This window comes from Onthophagus taurus, chromosome 1, assembly GCF_036711975.1.
Source record: "Onthophagus taurus isolate NC chromosome 1, IU_Otau_3.0, whole genome shotgun sequence".
In the NCBI taxonomy this organism is placed as follows: Eukaryota; Metazoa; Arthropoda; class Insecta; order Coleoptera; family Scarabaeidae; genus Onthophagus; species Onthophagus taurus.
The window spans coordinates 30,573,413-30,598,581 of record NC_091966.1 but is presented as its reverse complement, the minus strand read 5'-3'; the positions used below and the strand labels follow the sequence as shown (position 1 = coordinate 30,598,581).

The following is a 25,169-nucleotide window of genomic DNA, read 5'->3' as shown; positions in this document are numbered from 1 at the left end:
AAATAATCTTATTCATCAATGTTATCTTGATGTTCTTCTACCTACTAATTTATTACCCATCCTTTTTTTTAGAATTGGTCAAGCAATGAAGAAAAAGTACAAACGTGAAATGGATTACGTTTACGCTGTTATAAACGAAATGGGAAGGAAATTAGATAAACCACTCCGCGATTTAGACGATGTAAGAATGATAATGGACACTTTGAAAAAAATTAGAGAACAAGAAGTCGATATGGATTTAAAAATCGAACCGATTGAAGAAGCTTTTAACGTTTTAACCCGTTACGATATAGAAATTGAAAGAGAAACTTTAGAACACGTCGATAATCTTCCTTACACTTGGTCAAAACTTCTCAACAAAGCCCAAAAAGCACAATGCAAACTTTTAGATATGCAACCGCAATTTCAAGCTGATCTAAAACAAAATTTGGAACAATTTAAAAAAGATAAGATCGATTATTGTAACGAATATAAAAATGCTGGGCCAATGGAAACCGGTTTGGCACCAAGAGAAGCTTCCGATCGATTAATTCTTTTCCAAAATCGTTTTGAGGGGATGTGGAGAAAATTGCAAACGTACCAAAGTGGTGAAGAACTTTTTGGACTCCCACAAACCGATTATCCAGAATTTGCTCAAATAAGAAAAGAATTAAATTTACTTCAAAAACTTTATAAACTTTATAACGATGTAATCGATCGTGTTAGCTCATATTATGATATTCCATGGGGCGATGTTAACATCGAAGAAATTAATAACGAATTAATGGAATTTCAAAATCGATGTAGAAAATTACCGAAAGGTTTAAAAGAATGGCCCGCATTTTTTGCTTTGAAAAAAACTGTCGATGATTTTAACGATATGTGCCCATTATTAGAATTGATGGCAAATAAAGCGATGAAACAGCGTCATTGGCAAAGAATTATGGATGCGTTAAATCATATTTTTGAATTTGATAACGAAGGATTTTGCTTAAAACATATTTTAGAAGCACCACTATTACAACATAAGGAGGATATTGAGGATATTTGCATTTCTGCTATGAAAGAACGTGATATTGAAGCGAAATTGCGCCAAGTAACAAATGAGTGGTCACTTCAAGAGTTAACATTTCAAGTGTTTAATAATCGTGGTGAATTATTATTGAGGGGAGATACAACCGCGGAAACTATTGGGCAATTAGAGGATAGCTTAATGATTTTGGGTTCTTTATTATCAAATAGATACAACGCACCTTTTAAGAAACAAATTTCACAATGGGTGCATGATTTATCGAATACTAATGAAATTTTGGAACGATGGTTGTTGGTGCAAAATATGTGGGTTTATTTAGAAGCGGTTTTTGTTGGTGGTGATATCGCTAAACAACTTCCTAAAGAAGCTAAAAGATTTTCAAAAATTGATAAATCTTGGCAGAAAATTATGCAGCGAGCTCACGAAACACCTGGTGTTGTTTCATGTTGTGTTGGCGATGATTTATTAAAAAATCTCCTTCCCCATCTTCAAGAACAATTAGAAATTTGTCAAAGATCGTTAAGTGGGTATTTAGAGAAGAAACGAATGATGTTTCCAAGATTCTTTTTCGTTTCGGATCCAGCACTTTTAGAAATTTTGGGGCAAGCTTCCGATTCGCACACAATTCAAAATCATTTATTATCAATATTTGATAATACAAAGTTCGTTAAATTCCACGACATCGAATACAACAAAATGACGGCGATTATTTCATCAGAGGGTGAATTAATACAATTAGAAAAAGCTGTTAGAGCTGAAGGAAGCGTTGAAATTTGGTTGCAACAATTATTACTTATGGCACAAATGTCTTTACATTCAATTATAAGGCAGGGTTATATTATGTTGATGGATTCAAATTTTAATCTTTTAATGTTTTTGGATAAAATGCCAGCACAAATTGGATTGTTGGGTTTACAAATAATTTGGACTAGGGATGCTGAGTTAGCTTTAATGCAAGCGAGGCATGATAAAAAAATTATGGCAGAAACGAATAATAAATTCCTTGAACTTTTAAATACGCTAATTGATCAAACAACGAGGGATTTAACAAAAATCGAACGCACAAAATTTGAGACTTTAATTACCATTCATGTGCATCAAAGAGATATTTTTGATATTCTTTGTAGATTAAACGTACGACATGTTAATGATTTTGAGTGGTTAAAACAATGCCGATTTTATTTTAAAGAAGATCAAGATAAAACGTTAATTATTATAACAGATGTTATTTTTTCTTATCAAAATGAATATTTAGGTTGCACCGATCGATTAGTTATTACACCCTTAACTGATAGGTGTTATATCACGTTAGCGCAAGCTTTAGCTATGAGTATGGGTGGAGCACCTTGTGGTCCTGCTGGAACTGGGAAAACAGAAACTGTTAAAGATATGGGAAAAACTTTAGCTAAATATGTCGTTGTTTTTAATTGCTCCGATCAAATGGATTATCGCGGTTTAGGAAGGATTTATAAAGGATTATCCCAATCGGGAACTTGGGGTTGTTTTGATGAATTCAATCGAATTGAACTTCCCGTTTTATCCGTAGCCGCTCAACAAGTCGCGGTTGTACTTTCAGCGAAAAAAGAAAAGAAAAGATCATTTACGTTTACCGATGGGGACATCGTTGAGATGTGCCCAGAATTTGGAATTTTCATTACAATGAATCCGGGTTATGCAGGAAGAAAAGAACTCCCAGAAAACCTGAAAATTCAATTTAGAACCGTTGCTATGATGGTTCCAGATCGTCAAATTATCATAAGAGTGAAATTAGCTAGTTGTGGGTTTTTAGAAAACATAACTTTAGCAAGAAAATTTTACACCCTTTATAAACTTTGCGAAGAACAACTAACAAAGCAAGTTCATTACGATTTTGGTCTCAGAAATATTTTATCTGTTTTAAGAAGTTTGGGGGCGGCGAAAAGGGTTAATCAAAAAGATACGGAAAGTACGATTGTTATGAGAGTTTTAAGGGATATGAATCTCTCAAAATTAATCGATGAGGATGAGCCGTTATTTATTTCTTTAGTGGCTGATTTATTTCCAAATCAATCGTTAGAAAAAACGTGTTACCCCGAATTAGAAGAAGCAATTAACGCACAAGTTGAAGAAGCTAACTTAATTAATCACCCATCATGGACTTTGAAACTAATCCAATTATATGAAACTCAATGCGTTCGACATGGTATTATGACCCTAGGTCCTAGTGGCGCAGGAAAAACAACTTGCATTCAAACTTTAATGAGATCATTAACTCAAATGGGAAATGTCCATCGCGAAATGCGCATGAATCCTAAAGCTATAACAGCATCACAAATGTTTGGTAGGTTAGATGTTGCAACTAATGATTGGACGGATGGGATATTTTCAGCTTTATGGAGGAAAACTTTAAAAATGAAATCAAACGAATACGTTTGGTTAGTTTTAGATGGTCCAGTTGATAGTATTTGGATTGAGAATCTAAATTCAGTGTTAGATGATAATAAAACATTAACATTAGCAAACGGAGATAGATTAACAATGTCACCAACTTGCAAAATAATTTTTGAACCCCACAACATTGATAACGCATCTCCCGCAACCGTATCTAGAAATGGAATGGTTTATATGAGCGCTTCCGGTTTAACTTGGAAACCAGTAGTGCGAGGATGGTTAAAAAAACGTAGCCCCAAAGAACAAGAAATTTTCGATAATTTATTCGAAATATCTTACGCATCTTTATACACTTGGACCTCACAAAATTTATGTTTCGTTATGGATGTGCTTCATGCAAATGTAACTTTGCAAATATTAAATCTTTTGGAGGGTTTAGTTCCAATTCAAATACTCCCAGAAAAAGAACAAGCCTTATCAGAAAACGGCGAAGATGACGACTTCACAGAAGATGACACAAAAGAAGAGGAATTTAAACTTTTCACCGATGAACATCTCGCGAAATTATACGTTTTTGCTTTAGCATGGGGATTCGGTGGATTTCTAGAAACCGATGATCGACATAAATTCGATTCTTATTTAAAAGAAAATTTAAAAGATGAATTAGATCTTCCTATTAATAACTCAAAAAATCGCGATGCTATCTTATTTGATTATGTAGTCTCGAAAAATGGTGATTGGGAATTATGGAGTAATCGAGTCACCAATTACGTTTACCCAGAAAATACAACACCCGAGTACGCATCAATTTTAATCCCAATCCCAGATAATGTCCGAATCGACTTCCTAATCAACATAATAGTAAAACAACAAAAAGCTGTTTTATTAATTGGTGAAGGAGGAACAGCAAAAACGGTTATGATGAAAAATTATATGAAAAAATCAAACCCCGAACTTTATCTCATGAGAAATGTTAATTTTTCAAGTGCTACAACACCATTTCAATTTCAAAAAACGATCGAGAGTTTTATAGAAAAACGTATGGGAAACACTTTTGGCCCACCAAGTGGTAAAAAAATGATGGTTTTTATCGATGATATTAATTTACCAGAAATAAATTGTTGGGGTGATCAAATTACGAATGAAATAGTCCGACAAACGATGGATACAAATGGGTTTTATAGTTTGGAAAAACCTGGTGAATTCACCACGATAATTGACGTACTTTTTTTGGGCGCAATGGGACATCCCGGCGGTGGGCGAAACGATATCCCGGCCAGATTAAAACGACAATTTTGTATTCTTAATTGCCCAATCCCATCAGATGCTTCAATCGATAAAATTTTCACCGTAATCGGAACTGGATATTACAACATCAAAAGAGGATTTACCCCCGAAGTACGAAATTTAGTGAAAAAACTAATACCATTGACTCGAGTACTTTGGAAAACAACCCGATCTAATTTACTTCCAACCCCAGCGAAATTCCACTACATTTTTTCGTTGCGAGATCTCTCAAGGATTTGGCAAGGACTGGTTGGTACGTTATCAACAGTTATTGAATCAGAAGGTTGTATGATGGTTCTTTGGAAACATGAATGTACCAGAGTTTTTGCGGATCGTTTAACTGTTATGGACGATAAAAATTGGTTCGATAATAAATTATTAGGTATAGTTGAATCTGAATTAGGCGAAGAAATGAGAATTAAAACAGAACCAACACCAGTTTTTGTTGATTTTATGAGAGATGCCCCAGAACCAACTGGAGATGAAGGCGAAGACGCCGACATGGAATTACCAAAAGTTTACGAACCAGTTATCAACAATGACGAGTTAAGAGAACGTTTAGATATGTTTTTGGCACAATTTAATGAGATGGTCCGAGGATCTGGAATGGATTTGGTTTTTTTCCCGGATGCAATGTGGCATTTAGTGAAAATATCTCGAGTAATCCGACATCCACGAGGAAATGTAATGTTAGTAGGTGTCGGTGGGAGTGGGAAACAATCATTAACAAAATTATCTTCTTTTATTGCTGGGTACAAAACCTTCCAAATAACGTTAACAAGATCTTATAACCTTACTAACTTCTTAGAAGATCTTAAAGCTTTATATAGATCTTGTGGTGGCCAAGGGAAAGGAACAACATTTATTTTTACCGATTTAGATATAAAAGAAGAAGCATTTTTAGAATACTTAAATAACATATTATCATCAGGAAGTATATCCAACTTATTTACTAAAGATGAACAAGCTGAAATAATCCAAGAAATATCACCTTTCATGAGAAGAGAAAATCCTAAAAGAACAATCAACCCAGAACTCGCAATGGAATTCTTCATGAATAGAACATGTCAAAATTTGCATGTTGTTTTTTGTTTCTCACCAGTAGGTGAAAAATTTAGAAGTCGAGCTTTACGATTTCCAGCTTTAATCAGCGGATGCACAATTGATTGGTATCAACCATGGCCAAAAGACGCTTTAATAGCCGTAGCTGATCATTTCTTATCAGATTTTGCAATAGAATGCACCGATGAAATCAAAAATGAACTCGTACAAGCTTTGGGTTCAATTCAAGACATCGTTTCGATAACATCCGTTGAATATTTTCAAAGATTTCGTCGTGCTACTCACGTTACACCCAAATCTTATTTAAATTTTATCGCCGGTTATAAAAGTATTTATAAACTAAAACAACAAGAATTAAACGATGGGGCGTTAAGAATGGATACTGGGTTGGAAAAATTGGCTGAAGCTTCAGGATCTGTAGAGGTTTTAAAAAAAGATTTAGCTGTAATGGAAAATGAATTAGTTGAAGCTTCTCGAAAAGCTGAACGAGTTTTGACTGAAGTTACAGAAAAAGCGTTACAAGCTGAAGAAGTAAAAAATCAAGTTTTAATTGTGAAAGATAAAGCTGAGTTATTAGTACAGCAGATTGCTGTTGAAAAAGGAAAGGCGGAAGAAAAATTAGAAGATGCAAAACCAGCCTTGGAGGAAGCTGAAGCTGCGTTGAATACTATAAAACCAGCTCATATTGGTAAGTAATTAAATAGAAATTATTAATTACAGGTATTTTCAAATATAAATGAGAATTTATTAATATTTATTTAAATTCAATCAAATATTAATGTTGCAACTAATTTTTGTATTAATGATGAGTAGTAAAAAATGAAGAAAGTTGATATGCCTATTATGCATGCTACAATCTAAAATAACACAGATTTTAGTTCAACATCAACCAATTAAGTTAGTTATTACATACTGCGTCCTGAAATTGGCAACTGCTGTTATTAATATTGCTTCAGTTGTGAAATGTACAAATATATCATGAATTCACATAACATAAGTGTTCAGTGCACTAATGTCTATCATGTTATGGTGGTGTCTACAGCTAATTTAGTTCTGGTGTAGTCTATAATTATTTGTGGGTGCTTCTTTTTATCTTCAGAACCCTTATTGTGCATAATTTTCTGGTAGTGATCGCCAATATATTCACTTCACGGTAAACGATCACCGGACTGCGGCTAAAGCAAGAGCTCAATTGCAGTATAACGCTGCAAATCGAATGAAGCTCAAACCAGGCAACAGACAGCGTTGGTTGTTCAACATCAAGTGCAATACGACCAAGTGGTTCAACCGTAATGGATCCTGCCAATGCAGATGGTATTCCCTTATTCACAGAAGATGCGCTGATATCAGCAATGAAAGGTACAAGTTCATCTGTCTAAGAGAGCACGTGTTCTGCGAACTGTGGAATATCTAACGGCTCGTTCTTATACCTAAAAAGAAAGGAGGAAAGCGCTATGACATTAGATCTTTGTGTTAGAGAGCAGAGATATGGCATTCTGGGATAGGCTTCTGCGTGTAGACTAAGCGACGCTTTTAAAACTCCATATGATCAGCAATGATCACGACTGATATGGTCAAGCGAAATAGCATGGCTAAAAATAACTACTTTTATGACAAGTATACTAAGAGAGACGAAAAGAAAAATGGATACACTGTTTGGATAGAGAAAATGCCCTGTGCGGAAACGGAGGGAGTTTCCCGCTGGGACGAAAAGCCATCTTTGATTCTCGTAAGTCTATAACAGATTTAAGTGCGCTTAAATTAATTAAATCTCAGTTGGATCGAAGAGTCTTCTGCTGAAACATGGAAAAGAAGTAGAGTAACCTCTACTCCGAAGAAATGCCCTCAAGGGCGTCTTATTGTTAGAGCAAAGAGGGAAGGGTTTAGGCGGTCGAAGATGGGACCAACCATGGGTTTAAGGGCCGAAGTTAGCCCACAAATTTCTAATCCCCTCTGATTTATGTAATGCAGTTATTAAGAGTTATGAAGGAGTGCATTTTTATTGATACTTGATAGTATTAGTATATGGCATACACAGAGCTTTTCTGCGTTTCTTCTGCATTATCAACCACAGTGGTTGCTCTGGAAAACATAACCAAATGAAAATATCCAATGAAAGGATTGGTAGAACAGAGAAAAACTAACTGATAAATTAATTTGAGAGCTTACAAAATTTTATGGTTTGGCAATTGGAATAAATGGAGCTAAGTATTTTGATAATATACAATAATTGTTCAACAGGTGTAAGTGTAGTTGGTATAAGTGGCACAAGGTGGGAACTGACTGGTTTCTTAATTGCTTTCGTTACGATAAGAAAGCGTACGGCAAAGATAGATCAATTTGCCATCTATTTTTTGTTGAAGATTTGTCAAAACTCACAGTTTTCTCTCAAATATTAGTAGTTATATTTAACCGTAGCCATGGTTACGCATGGCTACTGTTGTTTTTCTTACTACTTTCATTCGGAACATTCTGTCTAAAATATTTTAAAGATGGCGGCCACTTCCGGTCTACCGGAAGTAGACCGTAACTTCGTTATTTTAAATGGAATGCTATAATTTTTATTACACCTTTTAATTGCACATAAAAAAATATGTTGACATTCATAAAAGTTATTGGTACCTAGCATTTTTCGTTTACGAGTTATATTGGTTTTGAGCTTTTTTCGGCGAATTTCACCATGCTCTTTAAAACCCCATATCCCAGTCAACGCTCATTTAAAAAAGCTATAAATTGGCACGATTACTCTTCAGATGCTGCCAAATACATTGTCATTTGTTGTATCAGAGTATGTTATACAGTGTAGTCAAAAATTGAATTACCGTCTCTCTATATTCAATGGGGAGAACGTCGAAAATTTTAAATGGAACGCTCCATATTTTATTAGCCTACCCGAAAGGGAGTTCAATTCTCTACAAATTATCTATAAACATATACTTATTTATTGTAGTTTCTCTCATTGGGAAATTTATCAAAACATCCACAATGACACAAAACATTTTGTTAATGAAAATATAATTTTTTTTTGATTACCACGGTCCAATAAAAATAATGTTTTAATGAAGTTGCGTGGATTTAGTTGCGTCTCTGTATTCTTAGAATCTTGATATGTTTGAATACATTGATTGGAATCATGATGTTCCATTTTAGATCCATTTATTTAATATACAGGACACATCAAAGTTTTTGATCATGACAGTTCTTACGTGTATGCAGATGATACACAATTACGTTACTCTTTTTGATTAGTTAAATCATTAGGGTTTATCGTGCTGAAAATAGTACTCTACTAATCAACAACAATTTTGAAGTTATAGAAATTTATAAAAATAACCTTTTTTGAACGCAGGAAAAAAACCTCTTTGTATAAATGGCAATTATTGATTAATTACCAACATAAATCTAACATAAACAAAATAATTAATAGTTGCATGTGTTTATTTTAATGGCAAGTACACGATTTAGTCCATCCAGTCACAAAATTTATGAACCGGATTAAAATGTTGTCCCCCCGGGCATGTCCCAATCGACGGATCCCTACATTCGTAGTATTTTGTACTATCTTCCGGGTACGGAAAGTTTTCAACTAGAATATCACAAATTTTAGAAATCGGATTAAAATGTAATCCCTCCGGGCATGACCTAACCACCGGTTCCCCACATTTGTAGTATCTCGTAGTATCTTCCGGGAACACAAACCAGTTAGCTAGAAATACAGAAAAACAAAGTAAAAATTAGGAATAACAAGTCAGTTGGCGTCGAAAAAATTGACAATAAGTAAAACTTACCTGTACCTACGGCATAGGCAATTAATGCCACGAAAAGAACAGAAAGAACAAAACCTATAATTATACAAAATATTTTTATGAATCTTATTATGAAACTTTACTTTTGATAAAACTACTCTTTACAGCAGAAACGCCGCTCTAAAAGAACTGTTACCCGAGAATTACGCAGAATGGATACAAAACAGAAAAATTTGACATTTATTTGAAACTTAGAGAAAACAAAGAAAAACTTCATCTCATTAACTATTTTGAAGAAATATTGTTTTATGAATACCTTCGCTTTTCAAATGTAATTTGAAAAATGCCAAATTTAAAACTATTGGTCTAACAATTTAGAAAAGATATAAGAATATTAGTCAATGGAAAAAGTAACAAACTAGGGTGTCTCAAAAACGTAACCCAGCTTTCAGTGACTTATGGAGTACAGAAAAGAGTGTTCATACCAAAAGCGAAAAATTTTTGCAAGCAAGGAAAACATTAAAGAAAAGTATGTCTTGCTAATTATGGACAATGTGCAAACACACACGTTCTACAAAAAAAGGATGTAACTAGCTATGACGTAACATAAAAGAAATTGGAGAAGAAGAAAATGAAAACGAAGCAGAAACGCCTAAAAGTGCATAAGAGGTAGCAAAACTCTGCCAGTTACCTCCTGGCTTTCATGACTGTAACGAATCTCATGCAGCGGAATAATTGGATATGGGATATGGACAAAACTAATCTGGGCTACGGAATCGAAGCGATTTTGATTTACATATAAATTTGATAATTTCTTATTTAAGAATTTTGTCCTGGAAATTTCAATAATGTTATCTTATACTTTTTATATCCCATCGTAAACTAGAATCTTTTAGCTTTAATTTAACATACCTATCACATCAAAATTCATAAAAATACAGTCGATATGATTTTTTGAAAATTTCTTGTTTTTTGATTTATAAATTTGACAATTTCTTCTTTACCAATTCTTTCCTGGAAATAATTATTACAATGGACACGGAATAATCAAGGAAATTTAGGAGTATTCCGTGTCTCCATTTCTACATTTATTCATTATTAATTCAAACCAACTGCAATTGATAATATATTGTTTCTGTTTAGGTATTGATTTTGATACTATTATGACAGGTTAGAAATGACGCATAGATTGCAAAAGAATATCCTCGATTTTCGAAGGGTTGGACAAAGGATGAAAACCTGACATTAACCAGCAGAAAAATGTTCTATTGCGCGATAATGAAAACATCAATCACATCTCCGATGAAGATATAATATGTAGATGACAAAAAAATGACACTGACGACAACTTGTCATTATCCCACATCCTACATTTTAATGAGTAAATGTAGAGAAATAGTTTGTGAAGATTTCAGAGGAGGTTTGGCAATCATGGCAAATCATGCAGCATCTTTAGCCCCAACTAATGATGGAGTCGGATGAGAAAGAGGGAGAAAATGAATTTGATGATGAAACGAATACATATGAAGAAGATCATGTGGAGGAACGAGATGGTGACTTTGTCATCGAACAAGACGTTGCATCCATAACAGATGAACATTTTGTTAAAGAAAATTTATTTTTTTTTTGATTTTTTTGATTATTGGTTTAGTTTCGTCTGTGTACTCTTAGAATCTTGATCCATTTATTTAACATATAGGACTCATCAAAGTTTTTAATCATTACAGTCCTTACATGTATACCGATGATACACAATTACGTTATTCCTTTTCATTAGTTAAATCATCAAGGTTTATCAGTCTGAAACACCAATTTTGAAGTTATAGAAATGTATAAAAATAACCTTTTTTGAACACAGGAAAACCTCTTTGTATAAATGGCAATTATTAATTATTTACTAACATAAATCTAACATAAACAAAATAATTAATAGTTGCATGTGTTTATTTTATTAGCAAGTATACGATTTACTCTATCCAGTCACAAAATTTATGAACCGGATTAAAATATCTTCCCCCGGGGCATGTCATAATCGACGGATCCCCACATTCATAGTATTTCGTACAATCATCCGGGTACGGAAAGTTTTCAACTAGAATATCACAAATTTTAGAAATCGGATTAAAATGTAATCCCTCCGGGCATGACTTAACCAACGGTTCCCCACATCTGTAGTATCTCGTAGTATCTTCCGGGAACACAAAGAATTCAGCTAGAAATACAGAAAAATAAAGTAAAAATTAGGAATAACAAGTCAGTTGGCGTCGAAAAAATTGACAATAAGTAATACATACCACCTACAACATAGGCAATTAATGCCAAGAAAAGAACAGAAAGAACCAAACCTATAATTATACAAAATATTTTTATCAATAAACCTTTAATCAAAAATAAAATTTTCTTACCTCTCATTTTTTGTTACTGTTGCGTGCAAGTAATATGTTTAAAATTGTTGGTTGTCGTTTTATATAGCTCTGCCGTCTTTGAATATCTAATCAACTGTTATTTAAACTCGAGAGGTGAATGATAGCAAAAATCTTTAGAAAATATTAATTTTAAAATAATAATTGAAATAATAAAATTGACATTTATTGGCTACCGGATTACAACACTCAATTATTTGAAGTAATTGTAGATTAAAATCTAAATGATAATATAACAATTAAACAATTATTAATAAATGATTAACAATTTGATTATAAACAATTAAATAGTAGCTACAAGATAGCGAAATGACACTTGTATTGCTCGTAATTTGCTATTATACACTATCTCCCGTTTAAATAACAGTTGATTAGATATTCCAAGGCGATAAAGCTATATAAAACGATAGCCAACAGTTTTAAACATATTACTTGCATGCAACATTAACAGAAAATGAGAGGTAAGAAAATTGGATTCATAATTAAAGCTTTATTTATAAAAATATTTTGTATAACTATAGGTTTGGTTCTTTCTGTTCTTTTCTTGGCATTAATTGCCTATGCTGTAGCTGGTAAGCTTTACTTATTGTCAATTTTTTCGACGCCAACTGACTTGTTATAATTTTTACTTTATTTTTCTGTATTTCTAGCTGAATTCTTTGTGTTCCCGGAAGATACTACGAGATACTATAGATGTGGGGAACCGTTGATTACGTCATGCCCGGAAGGATTACATTTTAATCCGATTTCTAAAATTTGTGATATTCTAGTTGAAAACTTTCCGTACCCGGAAGATAGTACGAAATACTATGAATGTGGGGATCCGTCGATTATGACATGCCCCGGGGGAAAGTATTTTAATCCGGTTCATAAATTTTGTGACTGGATAGAGTAAATCGTATACTTGCTATTAAAATAAACACATGCAACTATTAATTATTTTGTTTATGTTAGATTTATGTTAGTAATTAATTAATAATTGGCATTTATACAAAGAGGTTTTCCTGTGTTCAAAAAAGGTTATTTTAATAAATTTCTATAACTTCAAAATTGTTGTTTCAGACTGATAAACCTTGATGATTTAACTAATGAAAAAGAATAACGTAATTGTGTATCATCTGCATAAGATATCAAGATTCTAAGGGTACACAGACGAAACTAAATCCACGCAATTTCATTAGAACATTATTTTTATTGGACCGTGGTAATCAAAAAAAATTTAATTTTCTTTAACAAAATGTTCATCTGTAATGGATGCATCGTCTTGTTCGATGACAAAATCACCATCTCGTTCCTCCACATGATCTTCTTCATATGTATTCGCTTCATCATCAAATTCATTTTCTCCCTCTTCCTCATCCGACTCCATCATTAATTGTGGCTAAAGATGATGCATGATTTGCCATGATTGCCAAACCTCCTCTGAAACCTTCACAAACTATTTCTCTATATTTACTCATTAAAATGTAGGATGTGGGATAATGACAAGTTGTCGTCAGTGTCATTTTTTTGTCAACTATACAGGTGACTCAGAAAGAATGGGAAATCCGAATACCGGAGATACTAGACACCAAAATATGATGATTTAACGTAACATCTCTTATACAAATGTCAGTGGTTTTCGAGGCATAGAGTGTTGAAAGTTAAATTCTTATTTCGAAATTTCTTGATAATTTTGAAGGTTTTTGTACTATTAACATAAAATTTGGTAGTTTTATGTTTTCGAGCATGAGAAATACGAATTTGAAACTTGTTTTGTTATTGCTCGTAGAGGGCGCTAGATACACGCTGCTCGTTTGATAAATCAAATCATAAGTTTTTTGGCTCGACAGCTACGACCAATAAGAGCTGCAAATCACAAAGAGCATGCAATTTTACATAAAAAAGGTACTCTTATTGAAATTGTCTAAGTTTATCGGTTTTCGAATTATTTACTTTTAAATGTATTTTTTCTTCTAAAATATTTATTTTTTAACATAAGGAAAGTTGGGTTATTTTTCCACTTATGTTTCGACAATTGCCTGTTAATTGTCAACATTGATCTAATTTCCGTGTGAATAATCATTTTTACCAATAATAAAGTTATTACCAATTTGAAAATGCCACGACATAATAAGTTTTTTAATAGTGAGAAATCCAGATTTAAGTCCATTTAAGCCTGGATTTTTGAAAATGGCCACAATATTCTATTGTTATTAATTAATTGTTATTGTTATCGATTATTATCGTTACTAATTGCTATAGTTACTGTGTTATTAATTTTAAATGTTAACCTTAAAATTACTTTGAAACAATTAAAAGCAGATAACTTGGAAACCAGTAACAATTTTTTCCTGGAAATTTCAATAATGTTATCTTATAGTTTTTGTATCACATCATAAACTAGAACCTTTAAGCTTCAATTTAACATATTTATCACATCAAAATTCATAAAAATACAGTCGATATGATGTTTTGAAATTTTCGCGTTGGCAGTTTCTTCTTTAATTATTTCTTTTCTGGAAATTTTAATAATATTATCTTATAGTTTATATATATCATGCCATAAACTAGAATCTTTAAACTTCAGTTCAACATACATATCATATCAAGCCTCTTAAAAATACAGCCGACATGATTTTTTAACAATTTCATGTTATGTTTTATTTATAAATTTGACAATTACTTCTTTAATAATTTTTTCTTGTAAATTTCAATAATATTACCTTAAAGTTTTTATTTCATATCATAAACTAGAATCTTTAAGCTGTATTTCAACACACTTATCACATCAAGATTCTTAAAAATACAGTCGATATGATTTTTTGAATATTTCGTGTTTTTTTGATTAATTAATTTCATAATTTCTTCTTTATTAATTCTTTCCTGGAAATTTCAATGATATTATCTTATAGTTTTTATATCATCCCATCATCTAGAATCGATAAGCTACAATTTAACATACTTGTCACATCAAGATTCTTAAAAATACAGTCGATATGATTTTTTGAATATTTCGTGGTTTTTGATTAATTAATTTCATAATTTCTTCTTTATTAATTCTTTCCTGGAAATTTCAATAATATTATCTTATAGTTTTTATATCATACTATCATCTAGAATCTATAAGCTACAATTTAACATACTTGTCACATCAAGATTCTTAAAAATACAGTCGATATGATTTTTTGAATATTTCGTGTTTTTTTGATTAATAAATTTGATAATTTGTTCTTTATTAATTCTTTCCTGGAAATTTCAATAATATTATCTTATAGTTTTTATATCATACTATCATCTAGAATCTATAAGCTACAATTTAACATACTTGTCACATCAAGATTCTTAAGAATACAGTCGATACGACTTTTTGAATATTTCGTGTTTTTTTAATTAATAAATTTGATAATTTCTTCTTTACTAATTCTTTCCTGGAAATTTCAATAATATTATCTTATAGTTTTTATATCATCCCATCATCTAGAATCGATAAGCTACAATTTAACATACTTGTCACATCAAGATTCTTAAAAATACAGTCGATATGATTTTTTTAATATTTCGTGGGTTTGATTAATTAATTTCATAATTTCTTCTTTATTAATTCTTTCCTGGAAATTTCAATAATATTATCTTATAGTTTTTATATCATCCCATCATCTAGAATCGATAAGCTACAATTTAACATACTTGTCACATCAAGATTCTTAAAAATACAGTCGATATGATTTTTTGAATATTTCGTGGTTTTTGATTAATTAATTTCATAATTTTTTCTTTATTAATTCTTTCCTGGAAATTTCAATAATATTATCTTATAGTTTTTATATCATACTATCATCTAGAATCTATAAGCTACAATTTAACATACTTGTCACATCAAGATTCTTAAAAATACAGTCGATATGATTTTTTGAATATTTCGTGTTTTTTTGATTAATTAATTTGATAATTTCTTCTTTATTAATTCTTTCCTGGAAATTTCAATAATATTATCTTATAGTTTTTATATCATACCATAATCTAGAATAAGCTTCAATTTAACATACTTGTCACATCAAGATTCTTAAGAATACAGTCGATACGATTTTTTGAATATTTCGTGTTTTTTTGATTAATAAATTTGATAATTTCTTCTTTACTAATTCTTTCCTGGAAATTTCAATAATATTATCTTATAGTATTTATATCATGCCACAAACTAGAATCTTTACACTTCAATATAACATACATATCATATTAAGATTCTTAATAATACAGTCGAAATGATTTTTTGAAAATTTCTTGTTTTTTGATTTATAAATTTGACAATTTCTTCTTTAATTTAAGCTTCAATTTAACATATTTATCACATCAAAATTCATAAAAATACAGTCGATATGATGTTTTGAAATTTTCGCGTTGGCAGTTTCTTCTTTAATTATTTCTTTTCTGGAAATTTTAATAATATTATCTTATAGTTTATATATATCATGCCATAAACTAGAATCTTTAAACTTCAGTTCAACATACATATCATATCAAGCCTCTTAAAAATACAGCCGACATGATTTTTTAACAATTTCATGTTATGTTTTATTTATAAATTTGACAATTACTTCTTTAATAATTTTTTCTTGTAAATTTCAATAATATTACCTTAAAGTTTTTATTTCATATCATAAACTAGAATCTTTAAGCTGTATTTCAACACACTTATCACATCAAGATTCTTAAAAATACAGTCGATATGATATTTTGAATATTTCGTGTTTTTTTGATTAATTAATTTCATAATTTCTTCTTTATTAATTCTTTCCTGGAAATTTCAATAATATTATCTTATAGTTTTTATATCATCCCATCATCTAGAATCGATAAGCTACAATTTAACATACTTGTCACATCAAGATTCTTAAAAATACAGTCGATATGATTTTTTGAATATTTCGTGGTTTTTGATTAATTAATTTCATAATTTTTTTCTTTATTAATTCTTTCCTGGAAATTTCAATAATATTATCTTATAGTTTTTATATCATACTATCATCTAGAATCTATAAGCTACAATTTAACACACTTGTCACATCAAGATTCTTAAAAATACAGTCGATATGATTTTTTGAATATTTCGTGTTTTTTTGATTAATTAATTTGATAATTTCTTCTTTATTAATTCTTTCCTGGAAATTTCAATAATATTATCTTATAGTTTTTATATCATACCATAATCTAGAATCTATAAGCTTCAATTTAACATACTTGTCACATCAAGATTCTTAAGAATACAGTCGATACGATTTTTTGAATATTTCGTGTTTTTTTGATTAATAAATTTGATAATTTCTTCTTTACTAATTCTTTCCTGGAAATTTCAATAATATTATCTTATAGTATTTATATCATGCCACAAACTAGAATATTTACACTTCAATATAACATACATATCATATTAAGATTCTTAATAATACAGTCGAAATGATTTTTTGAAAATTTCGTGTTATTTTTGATTTCTCAATTTGACAATTTCTTCTTTACTAATTCTTTCCTGGAAATTTCAATAATATTATCTTATAGTTTTTATATCAGGCCATAAACTAGAATCTTTAAATTTTACTTTAACATACATATCATATCAAGATTCTTAATAATACAGTCGATATGATTTTTTGAAAATTTGGTGTTTGACTAATTTAATAATTTCTTCTTTAATAATTTTTTCTTAAAAATTTCAATTATATTTATTATCTTATAGTTTTATATCATATCATAAATTAGAATCTTTAAGCTGCTATTTAACATATATATCACAACAAAATTCTTAAATCTACATTCGATATGATTTTTTGACAATTTCGCGATATTTTTGGTTTATAAATTTGACAATTTCTTTAATAATTTTTTTGCTGGAAATTAAAATGATATTATCTTATAGTTTTTATATCATATCACTAACTAAAATCTTTAAGCTTTAATTCAACATACATATCACATCAAAATTCTTAAAAATACAGTCGATATCATTTTTTTAAAATGTCGCGTTATTTTTTATTACATTTTCTTTAATAAGCTACGAGTAATCAATTTTTTCAATTTTAATAATTTCTCATTAATTTGTAATTTAACCACAAAAATTAAGATTATTATTTAAAACTATTTGTTTTCTATAGCAACTGTAAGAAAATTAGGAAGACCTCCACACCTCATAATGCGAATCATGGATTGCGTTTTAATCCTATTTCAAAAAAAAATACATCCAGTCGTTCCAGACAACGCAGCTCCTTGTCCAAAACCATCTTGGCCTGAATCGTTAAAATTAATGGCATCTGCAACTTTCCTTCTTCAACTTCAAAATTATCCGAAAGATATGATCAACAACGAAATGGTCGAATTAATGGAACCTTATTTTGAAATGGAAGATTACAACATGGATACAGCAAAAAGAGTTTGCGGTGATGTTGCCGGTCTTTTATCATGGACTAAAGCAATGGCTTTCTTTCATAGCGTTAATAGAGAAGTACTTCCACTAAAAGCTAATTTAACATTACAAGAAGCTCGTTTGAAAGTGGCGATGGAAGATTTAGCGAACGCCGAGCGTCAATTAGAAGAAAAAGAAATGTCTTTGAAAGCTGTTAAAGATCAATATGACACTGCGGTAGATGAAAAGCAAAGGTTGACGGATGCTGCTAATTCTTGTTTAAGAAAAATGAACACCGCAACTGCTTTAATTAACGGATTAGGTGGCGAAAAAATAAGATGGACTAGTCAAAGTAAGGAATTTAAAGCGCAATTAGGACGATTGGTTGGCGATGTTTTATTAGCAACTGGATTTTTATCTTATTGTGGCCCTTATAATCAAGAATTTCGATTAAATTTAGTCAATACCTGGATGGAAATTTTAGAAACACGCCAAGTTCCTTACACAAAAAAAATAAATATTTCAAATATGTTAGTTGATAGTTCAACAATTTCCGAGTGGACATTACAAGGGCTCCCAAATGATGAACTTTCAGTACAAAATGCTTTAATTGTTACAAAATCTAGATCTTATCCACTCTTAATTGATCCACAAACACAAGGAAAAATGTGGATTAAAAATAAAGAACAAAACAACAATCTTCAAATAACTTCATTGAATCATAAATATTTTAGGACTCACCTTGAGGATTGTTTATCTTTAGGAAGACCTTTACTTATTGAAGATATTGATGTGGAATTAGATCCAGTATTAGATAACGTGTTAGAAAAGAATTTTATTAAATCAGGCTCAATTGAAAAAGTTATTGTTGGTGATAAAGAATGTGATGTATTAAAAGGATTTATGCTTTATATTACAACAAAATTACCAAATCCTCCTTATTCCCCAGAAGTTAGTGCGAAAACATCAATAATTGATTTTACGGTTACTCGAAGAGGTCTTGAAGATCAACTTTTAGGCAGAGTTATTTTAATGGAAAAAACTGATCTTGAAGCGGAAAGAGTTGCATTATTTGAATCTGTAATGCAAAATCAAAGGAGTATGAAAGAATTAGAAGCCAATTTATTATATCGTTTAAATTCAACAAAAGGATCATTAGTTGATGATGAAGAATTAATAAATGTTCTTCAAGTAACTAAAGTTACAGCAGAAGAAGTTACTCAAAAATTATCGGTTTCAGTTCACACTGAAAAAAAAATTAATATAGCAAGAGAAGAATTTAGACCAGTTGCAGCTCGCGGATCAATTCTTTACTTTTTAATCGTAGAAATGAGTATGGTTAATGTTATGTATCAAAACTCATTAAAACAATTTTTATCAATTTTTGATAATTCTATCACAAAATCAACAAAAAGTACAGATACTCAAGAAAGAATTGATATCATTTTAAAATATTTAACTTATGAAGTGTGGAAATTTACTCAAAGAAGTTTATATGAAAGGCACAAATCATTATTTACTTTGATGATGGCTATAAAAATTGATCTACAGAAAGGGCATATTAGCCACGATGAGTTTATGACCTTTATTAAAGGTGGAGCTTCTTTAGATTTAAATGCTGTACAACCGAAACCTTTCAGATGGATTTTAGATATAACCTGGCTAAATTTAGTCGCAATTCATAAATTAACAATATTTTCGGATATTCTACAAAAAATCGAACGGAATGAACGCGAATGGAGGATTTGGTACGAAAAAGAAAAGCCGGAGGAAGAAGATATTCCTTGTGGTTATCAAAAATCTTTGGATGTTTTTAGAAAATTGTTATTAATTAGATCTTGGAGTCAAGATAGAACATTATCACAAGCAAAAAAATATATTATGGGTGAGTTATTTATTATTATTATATATAGCTATTTTAGTTTGGAGTAATAAAATAATGTGTTTTAATTTTTAGATTCTTTGGGAAATGAATATGGCGAAGCTTGTATTTTGGATTTAGAAGAAACCTGGGTGGAATCAGAACCGGATGCGCCATTAATTTGTATTTTATCAATTGGTTCTGATCCATCACCGCAAATAACAGCTTTAGCTAAAATAAAAGATATTCGTAAGTTTTTTTTATAAATACTATCTTAAGCGTCTTGTAAAAAATGCACTTTCTTACTTTTCAGCATTAAAAGCTGTTTCAATGGGTCAAGGTCAAGAAGTCGTTGCAAGAGATATGTTGGAAACTTCAATGGCAAATGGAGGTTGGGTTTTACTTCAAAATATTCATTTATCATTACCATTTGCAACGGAAATAATGAGTATGATGTTGGAAAATGAAAATAAACACGAAACTTATCGATGTTGGTTAACAACGGAAGTTCACGAACAATTTCCGATAGGTTTATTACAAATGGCTATAAAATTTACGAACGAACCTCCTCAGGGAATTCGAGCTAGTATGAAACGAACGTATCAAAGTATTACACAAGATTATTTAGATTATTCTGCACAACCTCAATGGCCACCACTTCTTTACGCGGTAGCTTTTCTTCATACGGTTGTTCAAGAGCGAAGAAAGTTTGGACCATTAGGTTGGAATATTCCTTATGAATTTAATCAAGCTGATTTTGCTGCTTCCGTTCAATTTATTCAAAATCATCTTGATGATATGGATCCGAAGAAAGGTGTTTCATGGCCAACTGTGTGTTATATGTTAGGTGAAGTTCAATATGGCGGAAGAGTTACTGATGATTTTGATAAGAGGTTGTTAACAACATTTACTCAAGTTTGGTTTTGTGATGTTTTATTAAGACAAGGTTTTGAATTTTATAAAAATTATAAAGTACCTCAAACAAGAAATTTGCAAGGTTATATCGATTACATAAATGGTTTACCAACTGCTGATTCACCCGAAGTTTTTGGACTTCATGGAAACGCGGATATTACTTATCAAATAAACACAGCTAAAGGTATATTGGATACAGTTTTAAATGTTCAACCTAAAGAAGGTGGAAGCGCCGGTGGGGAAACTCGTGAAAGTGTTGTTTATAGTTTAGCTGAAGATATGTTAGAAAAATTACCGACACCTTACGTAGGATTTGAAGTTAGAGAAGCATTACAAAGAATGGGTCCTTTACTTCCAATGAATATATTTCTTAGACAAGAAATTGATAGAATTCAAAGAGTTATTATGGAGGTAAAGTCAACTTTATGTGACTTAAAACTTGCTATAGATGGCACAATAGTTATGAGTCAAGGTTTAAGAACATCATTAGATTCAATGTATGATGCAAGAATTCCAGAAAGGTGGCTAAAAATTTCTTGGGAATCAGCAACGTTAGGTTTCTGGTATACAGAACTTCTCGAAAGAGATCACCAATTTAGAACTTGGTTAAACAATGGAAAACCAAATGTTTTCTGGATGACCGGATTTTTTAATCCACAAGGATTTTTAACAGCAATGCGTCAAGATGTTACGCGAGCCCATAAAGGTTGGGCTTTAGATTCAGTAGTTTTACAAAACTTAATTACAAAATATAATAAGGAAGATTTAAGAGATGGCCCTGCTGAAGGGGTTTATGTCCACGGATTGTTTTTGGAAGGTGCTAGTTTGGATAGAAAATCGGGAAAATTGATTGAAAGTAAACCTAAAGTATTATACGAACAAATGCCTGTTATTTATATTTTTGCTATTAATACAACCGCTGGTAAAGATCCTAAGTTATATGAGTGCCCAATTTATAGAAAACCTCAACGTACCGATTTAAAATATGTTGGATCGATTGATTTTGAAACCGATCATAATCCTAGGCATTGGACTTTGAGAGGTGTTGCTCTTTTATGTGATATTAAATAAAAAAGCAAATTCAAAGTATTTATAAAAATATTTGTTATCTAAAGAAATTATTATTTAATTTTAATGTACGATAGGGCCTTTTTTGAGATTTGAGATATTTATAGTTTGTTAACTGTGAAAAATAAAGCAATGATGATTATGAAATACATATTTATTTACGTTTTATTTCAAAGTATTTTATAACCTTTGTATGAATAAAATATCAACTGTTATTGATGGTGACTTCAATATTTTGAACGTTTTTAATATTTTGGATACGGAATTTAATATGGTGTTTAGATTTCTGTGTTGCATAAAAGTACCGGATTTTACAATGCCTTTTGGTCTAAAATGCTTAATCTCGATGGAGTAATCTACCGAAGTTGAGTCTTCGTAGCAAGACCACAATTTTCCTAAAATTATTAGATACGAAATTTTATTTAGCAAGAGCTTTTGTAAAAATGGTTAATTCGGAATGATTAATCTCTGAGGAGCACGAGAAAACGTAATGCCAGTTTGGCAATAGGAAAAAACGTAGTGGGGTTTTTTGAAAAACCAATTCATCGCGAAAAATGATCTTTTGAATTATGTGGAGTGTTGGCATAATTGCTATCTTTAATGTACGCGATGAATGAAGGCAAGGTTCTTCCACATAGAACTACCATCTCCATAATAATACTGAAATCGAGTATTACTAGCAGTGGTACAAGGGTTGTCTTCTTCCTATTCTTCTTGATTCGTATTACTGTTATTCAAAAATATTTTTAGCATCTCCATTTTCTGGCTCAGTATCATAGTCATTACTAATGTCTGTAGTTTAGTTGGAATTTTCTCGTAGAGTGTCTCCAAAGCATTGATTTTTTAACTAACACGACAACAAACTAAAGTTCTATATCTCTAATTCTTCTAAAATTTCCAGGAATAAAACTAATTACAGACATTAACTATATTCTCTTTATGTGCTCATCAAGAATGACTAACAGCAAATGTTTTAATTTTCTTAAGAAAAGCATGGACAAAGCACATGGACATATCAGCTAATTACGAGTCATTTATCCGTCTGAGAAGGTATCTGATTCAATAATTTCTACTGGGCGTCCGTAATCGACTTAAGTCAAATGAATGACTTAATATGATGTTGTCTTTTGAATTCGTATAAATCTTTATCATGCTTCGCTGCGAAACTTGGAGTACTTCGTAGACCAAATTAATTTTGTAGTTATCATGATTGGTTATAAAACGATAAGCATTAGAAAGGCTAAGAAATTTGTTTTGACTACGTTGTCTAAGTAGTATAACCCCACAGCTGTATTCCGTAAGTCTAGAACGGCTTACTTGTGGACTCATAAACCACTCTTTGATCCGAGATTATGTTGGGAACATCTACCAACAGGTAGATAAGACAGATAGGTTGCTGTTGAAGTGATGTGGACCTACCTTTTACAATCCCTAGTTCACTTACGAATTTTATTAATTGCTACTTGACGTTTTTCCATAGCTTTCATTGAAGTTGAATCTCTTACAATAATAACTGTATCATCATCAGGTGTTATATCAACTGTAGACTGTGTATTGTTTTTTTGAAATACATTAGCAAGATGTTTTGCAAATAATTCAGCTTTTTCATCATTATATCTTGCCTATTGATTTTGTGCATTTTTAATCAGCGTCACATGAAAAGTTGGACGTTTGAATCTGCCAGTTGTTTTCCATAGTAGAAGTTATCATATTATCTTATTTGTGACGAAGGCATCTTTTATACTGAATAAGATTATTTATGGTTTGGTCTTTATTCTTGGCATAATTTTGTTTACATTGTGGCTGTGTAAGAAGCTTGTGCTCCAAATCGATCTCAATTTATATATATTAATAATAATAAATGCCTTTATGAATAAGTCGCAAAAAGAAAAAAAAAATAATACGTTCTTAGAAAATAGAAGTATTTTCTGGACGATGTTCAGTTTGGTTATTAACCAACTGCTCTTCCACTTAATCCAGAATATATAGAAAACATATATGAAACATTATGGACATCGCTTCTGAAAGATAAGCGTTGCAGCAAGTAAGGAGGCCGTTGACTTTTAATAATTTTATAATAAACGCAAGTTGCATGCAGTTTACGTCTGTTCATCATGTTCAACCACCCAGTCTCTGCCAACTTATGACTAATATGGTCATACTTCCGAATTTCGTAAATAAACCTTAGACAACCGTTCTGGAGGTTCTAGATACGATGCCCACTCGCCTCCGTTAAATTTGGATCATAAACAATGTCGCAGTGATTTAATTTGCTTAGAAAAAAGTTATCACACAGCATAATTTTTAATTTTTTATTTAAAACATCTCTATGGGCATACAAGAGACGGAGGGCGCCATACCCACCCCTCAAGCACCCGGCCACATGCTCCTCAAACCTCAACTGATCATTCAATGTCACTCCTAAAATTTTTATATCATCAGAAACAGTAAGAGGTTCGCTATCCACCACCAATTGACTGGATATTATGCATCATCCCAATTATTTGGATTAAAATTCAGCAGAAGCTGTGTATCATCTGCATACAAGTGAATCTGCGCATGCTCAAGAACTTGGTTACAATCAGATGTATAAATAGAGAACAATAATGGCCCCAAAATGGACTCCTGAGACCTATTAATCTTCACAACCTGAGACCTATCCGACAAAAATTGCTTTATCAAAATTACAGCCTGATTTCCAAGATTACCAAAATAATGAAGTTTAGATGCAAGTATATTATGATTTATTGTATCAAATGCTTTGGTGAAGTCCAACGATAACAAAAGTGCTTGCCCAGCGTCTCTAGAAGTAAATACCTCATCAGTAAGGTTCAATAAAGCTGTTGCGCAGCTGGAACCCAAATGAAACCAAGATTGTTGATCTGGCAGTATATTATAACTTTCGCAGTGTGCTCTAAGTTGCTTTTCCAAGACTCTCTCTAAAATTTTTGACATTACTGGTAGGATACCGATCGGTCTAAAATCCCTTAGGACAGAAGGGGAAGATACTTTAGGTAACGCAAGTACTTCAGCCAGCTTCCAGGCATCC

The 25,169-nt window shown here is 31.3% G+C and overlaps 1 protein-coding gene and 2 long non-coding RNA genes across 3 annotated transcripts in view; 2 read left to right on the top strand and 1 right to left on the bottom strand.

Moving 5' to 3' along the window:
- Positions 1-22,265, top strand: part of LOC111429083 (Dynein heavy chain 1) — a 42,293-nt gene extending 20,028 nt beyond the window's left edge. Inside the window, exons 10-13 of the mRNA XM_023064872.2 lie at positions 73-6,419; positions 18,029-20,161; positions 20,234-20,386; positions 20,451-22,265. Of these exons, the coding sequence (XP_022920640.2) occupies positions 73-6,419; positions 18,029-20,161; positions 20,234-20,386; positions 20,451-22,123 (10,306 nt within the window). The 3' untranslated portion in view covers positions 22,124-22,265. The remainder of the gene's footprint in view (positions 1-72; positions 6,420-18,028; positions 20,162-20,233; positions 20,387-20,450) is intronic.
- LOC139431579 (uncharacterized) lies at positions 11,404-11,961 on the bottom strand. Its single transcript, XR_011641664.1, has 3 exons — positions 11,883-11,961; positions 11,772-11,822; positions 11,404-11,689 (listed from the first exon to the last, which is right to left on the bottom strand). It is a non-coding gene; the product is annotated as an uncharacterized lncRNA (long non-coding RNA).
- On the top strand, positions 12,294-12,950 carry LOC111429082 (uncharacterized). The gene is made up of 3 exons (XR_011642248.1): positions 12,294-12,361; positions 12,422-12,472; positions 12,551-12,950. It is a non-coding gene; the product is annotated as an uncharacterized lncRNA (long non-coding RNA).
- Positions 22,266-25,169: the final 2,904 nt, after the last annotated feature.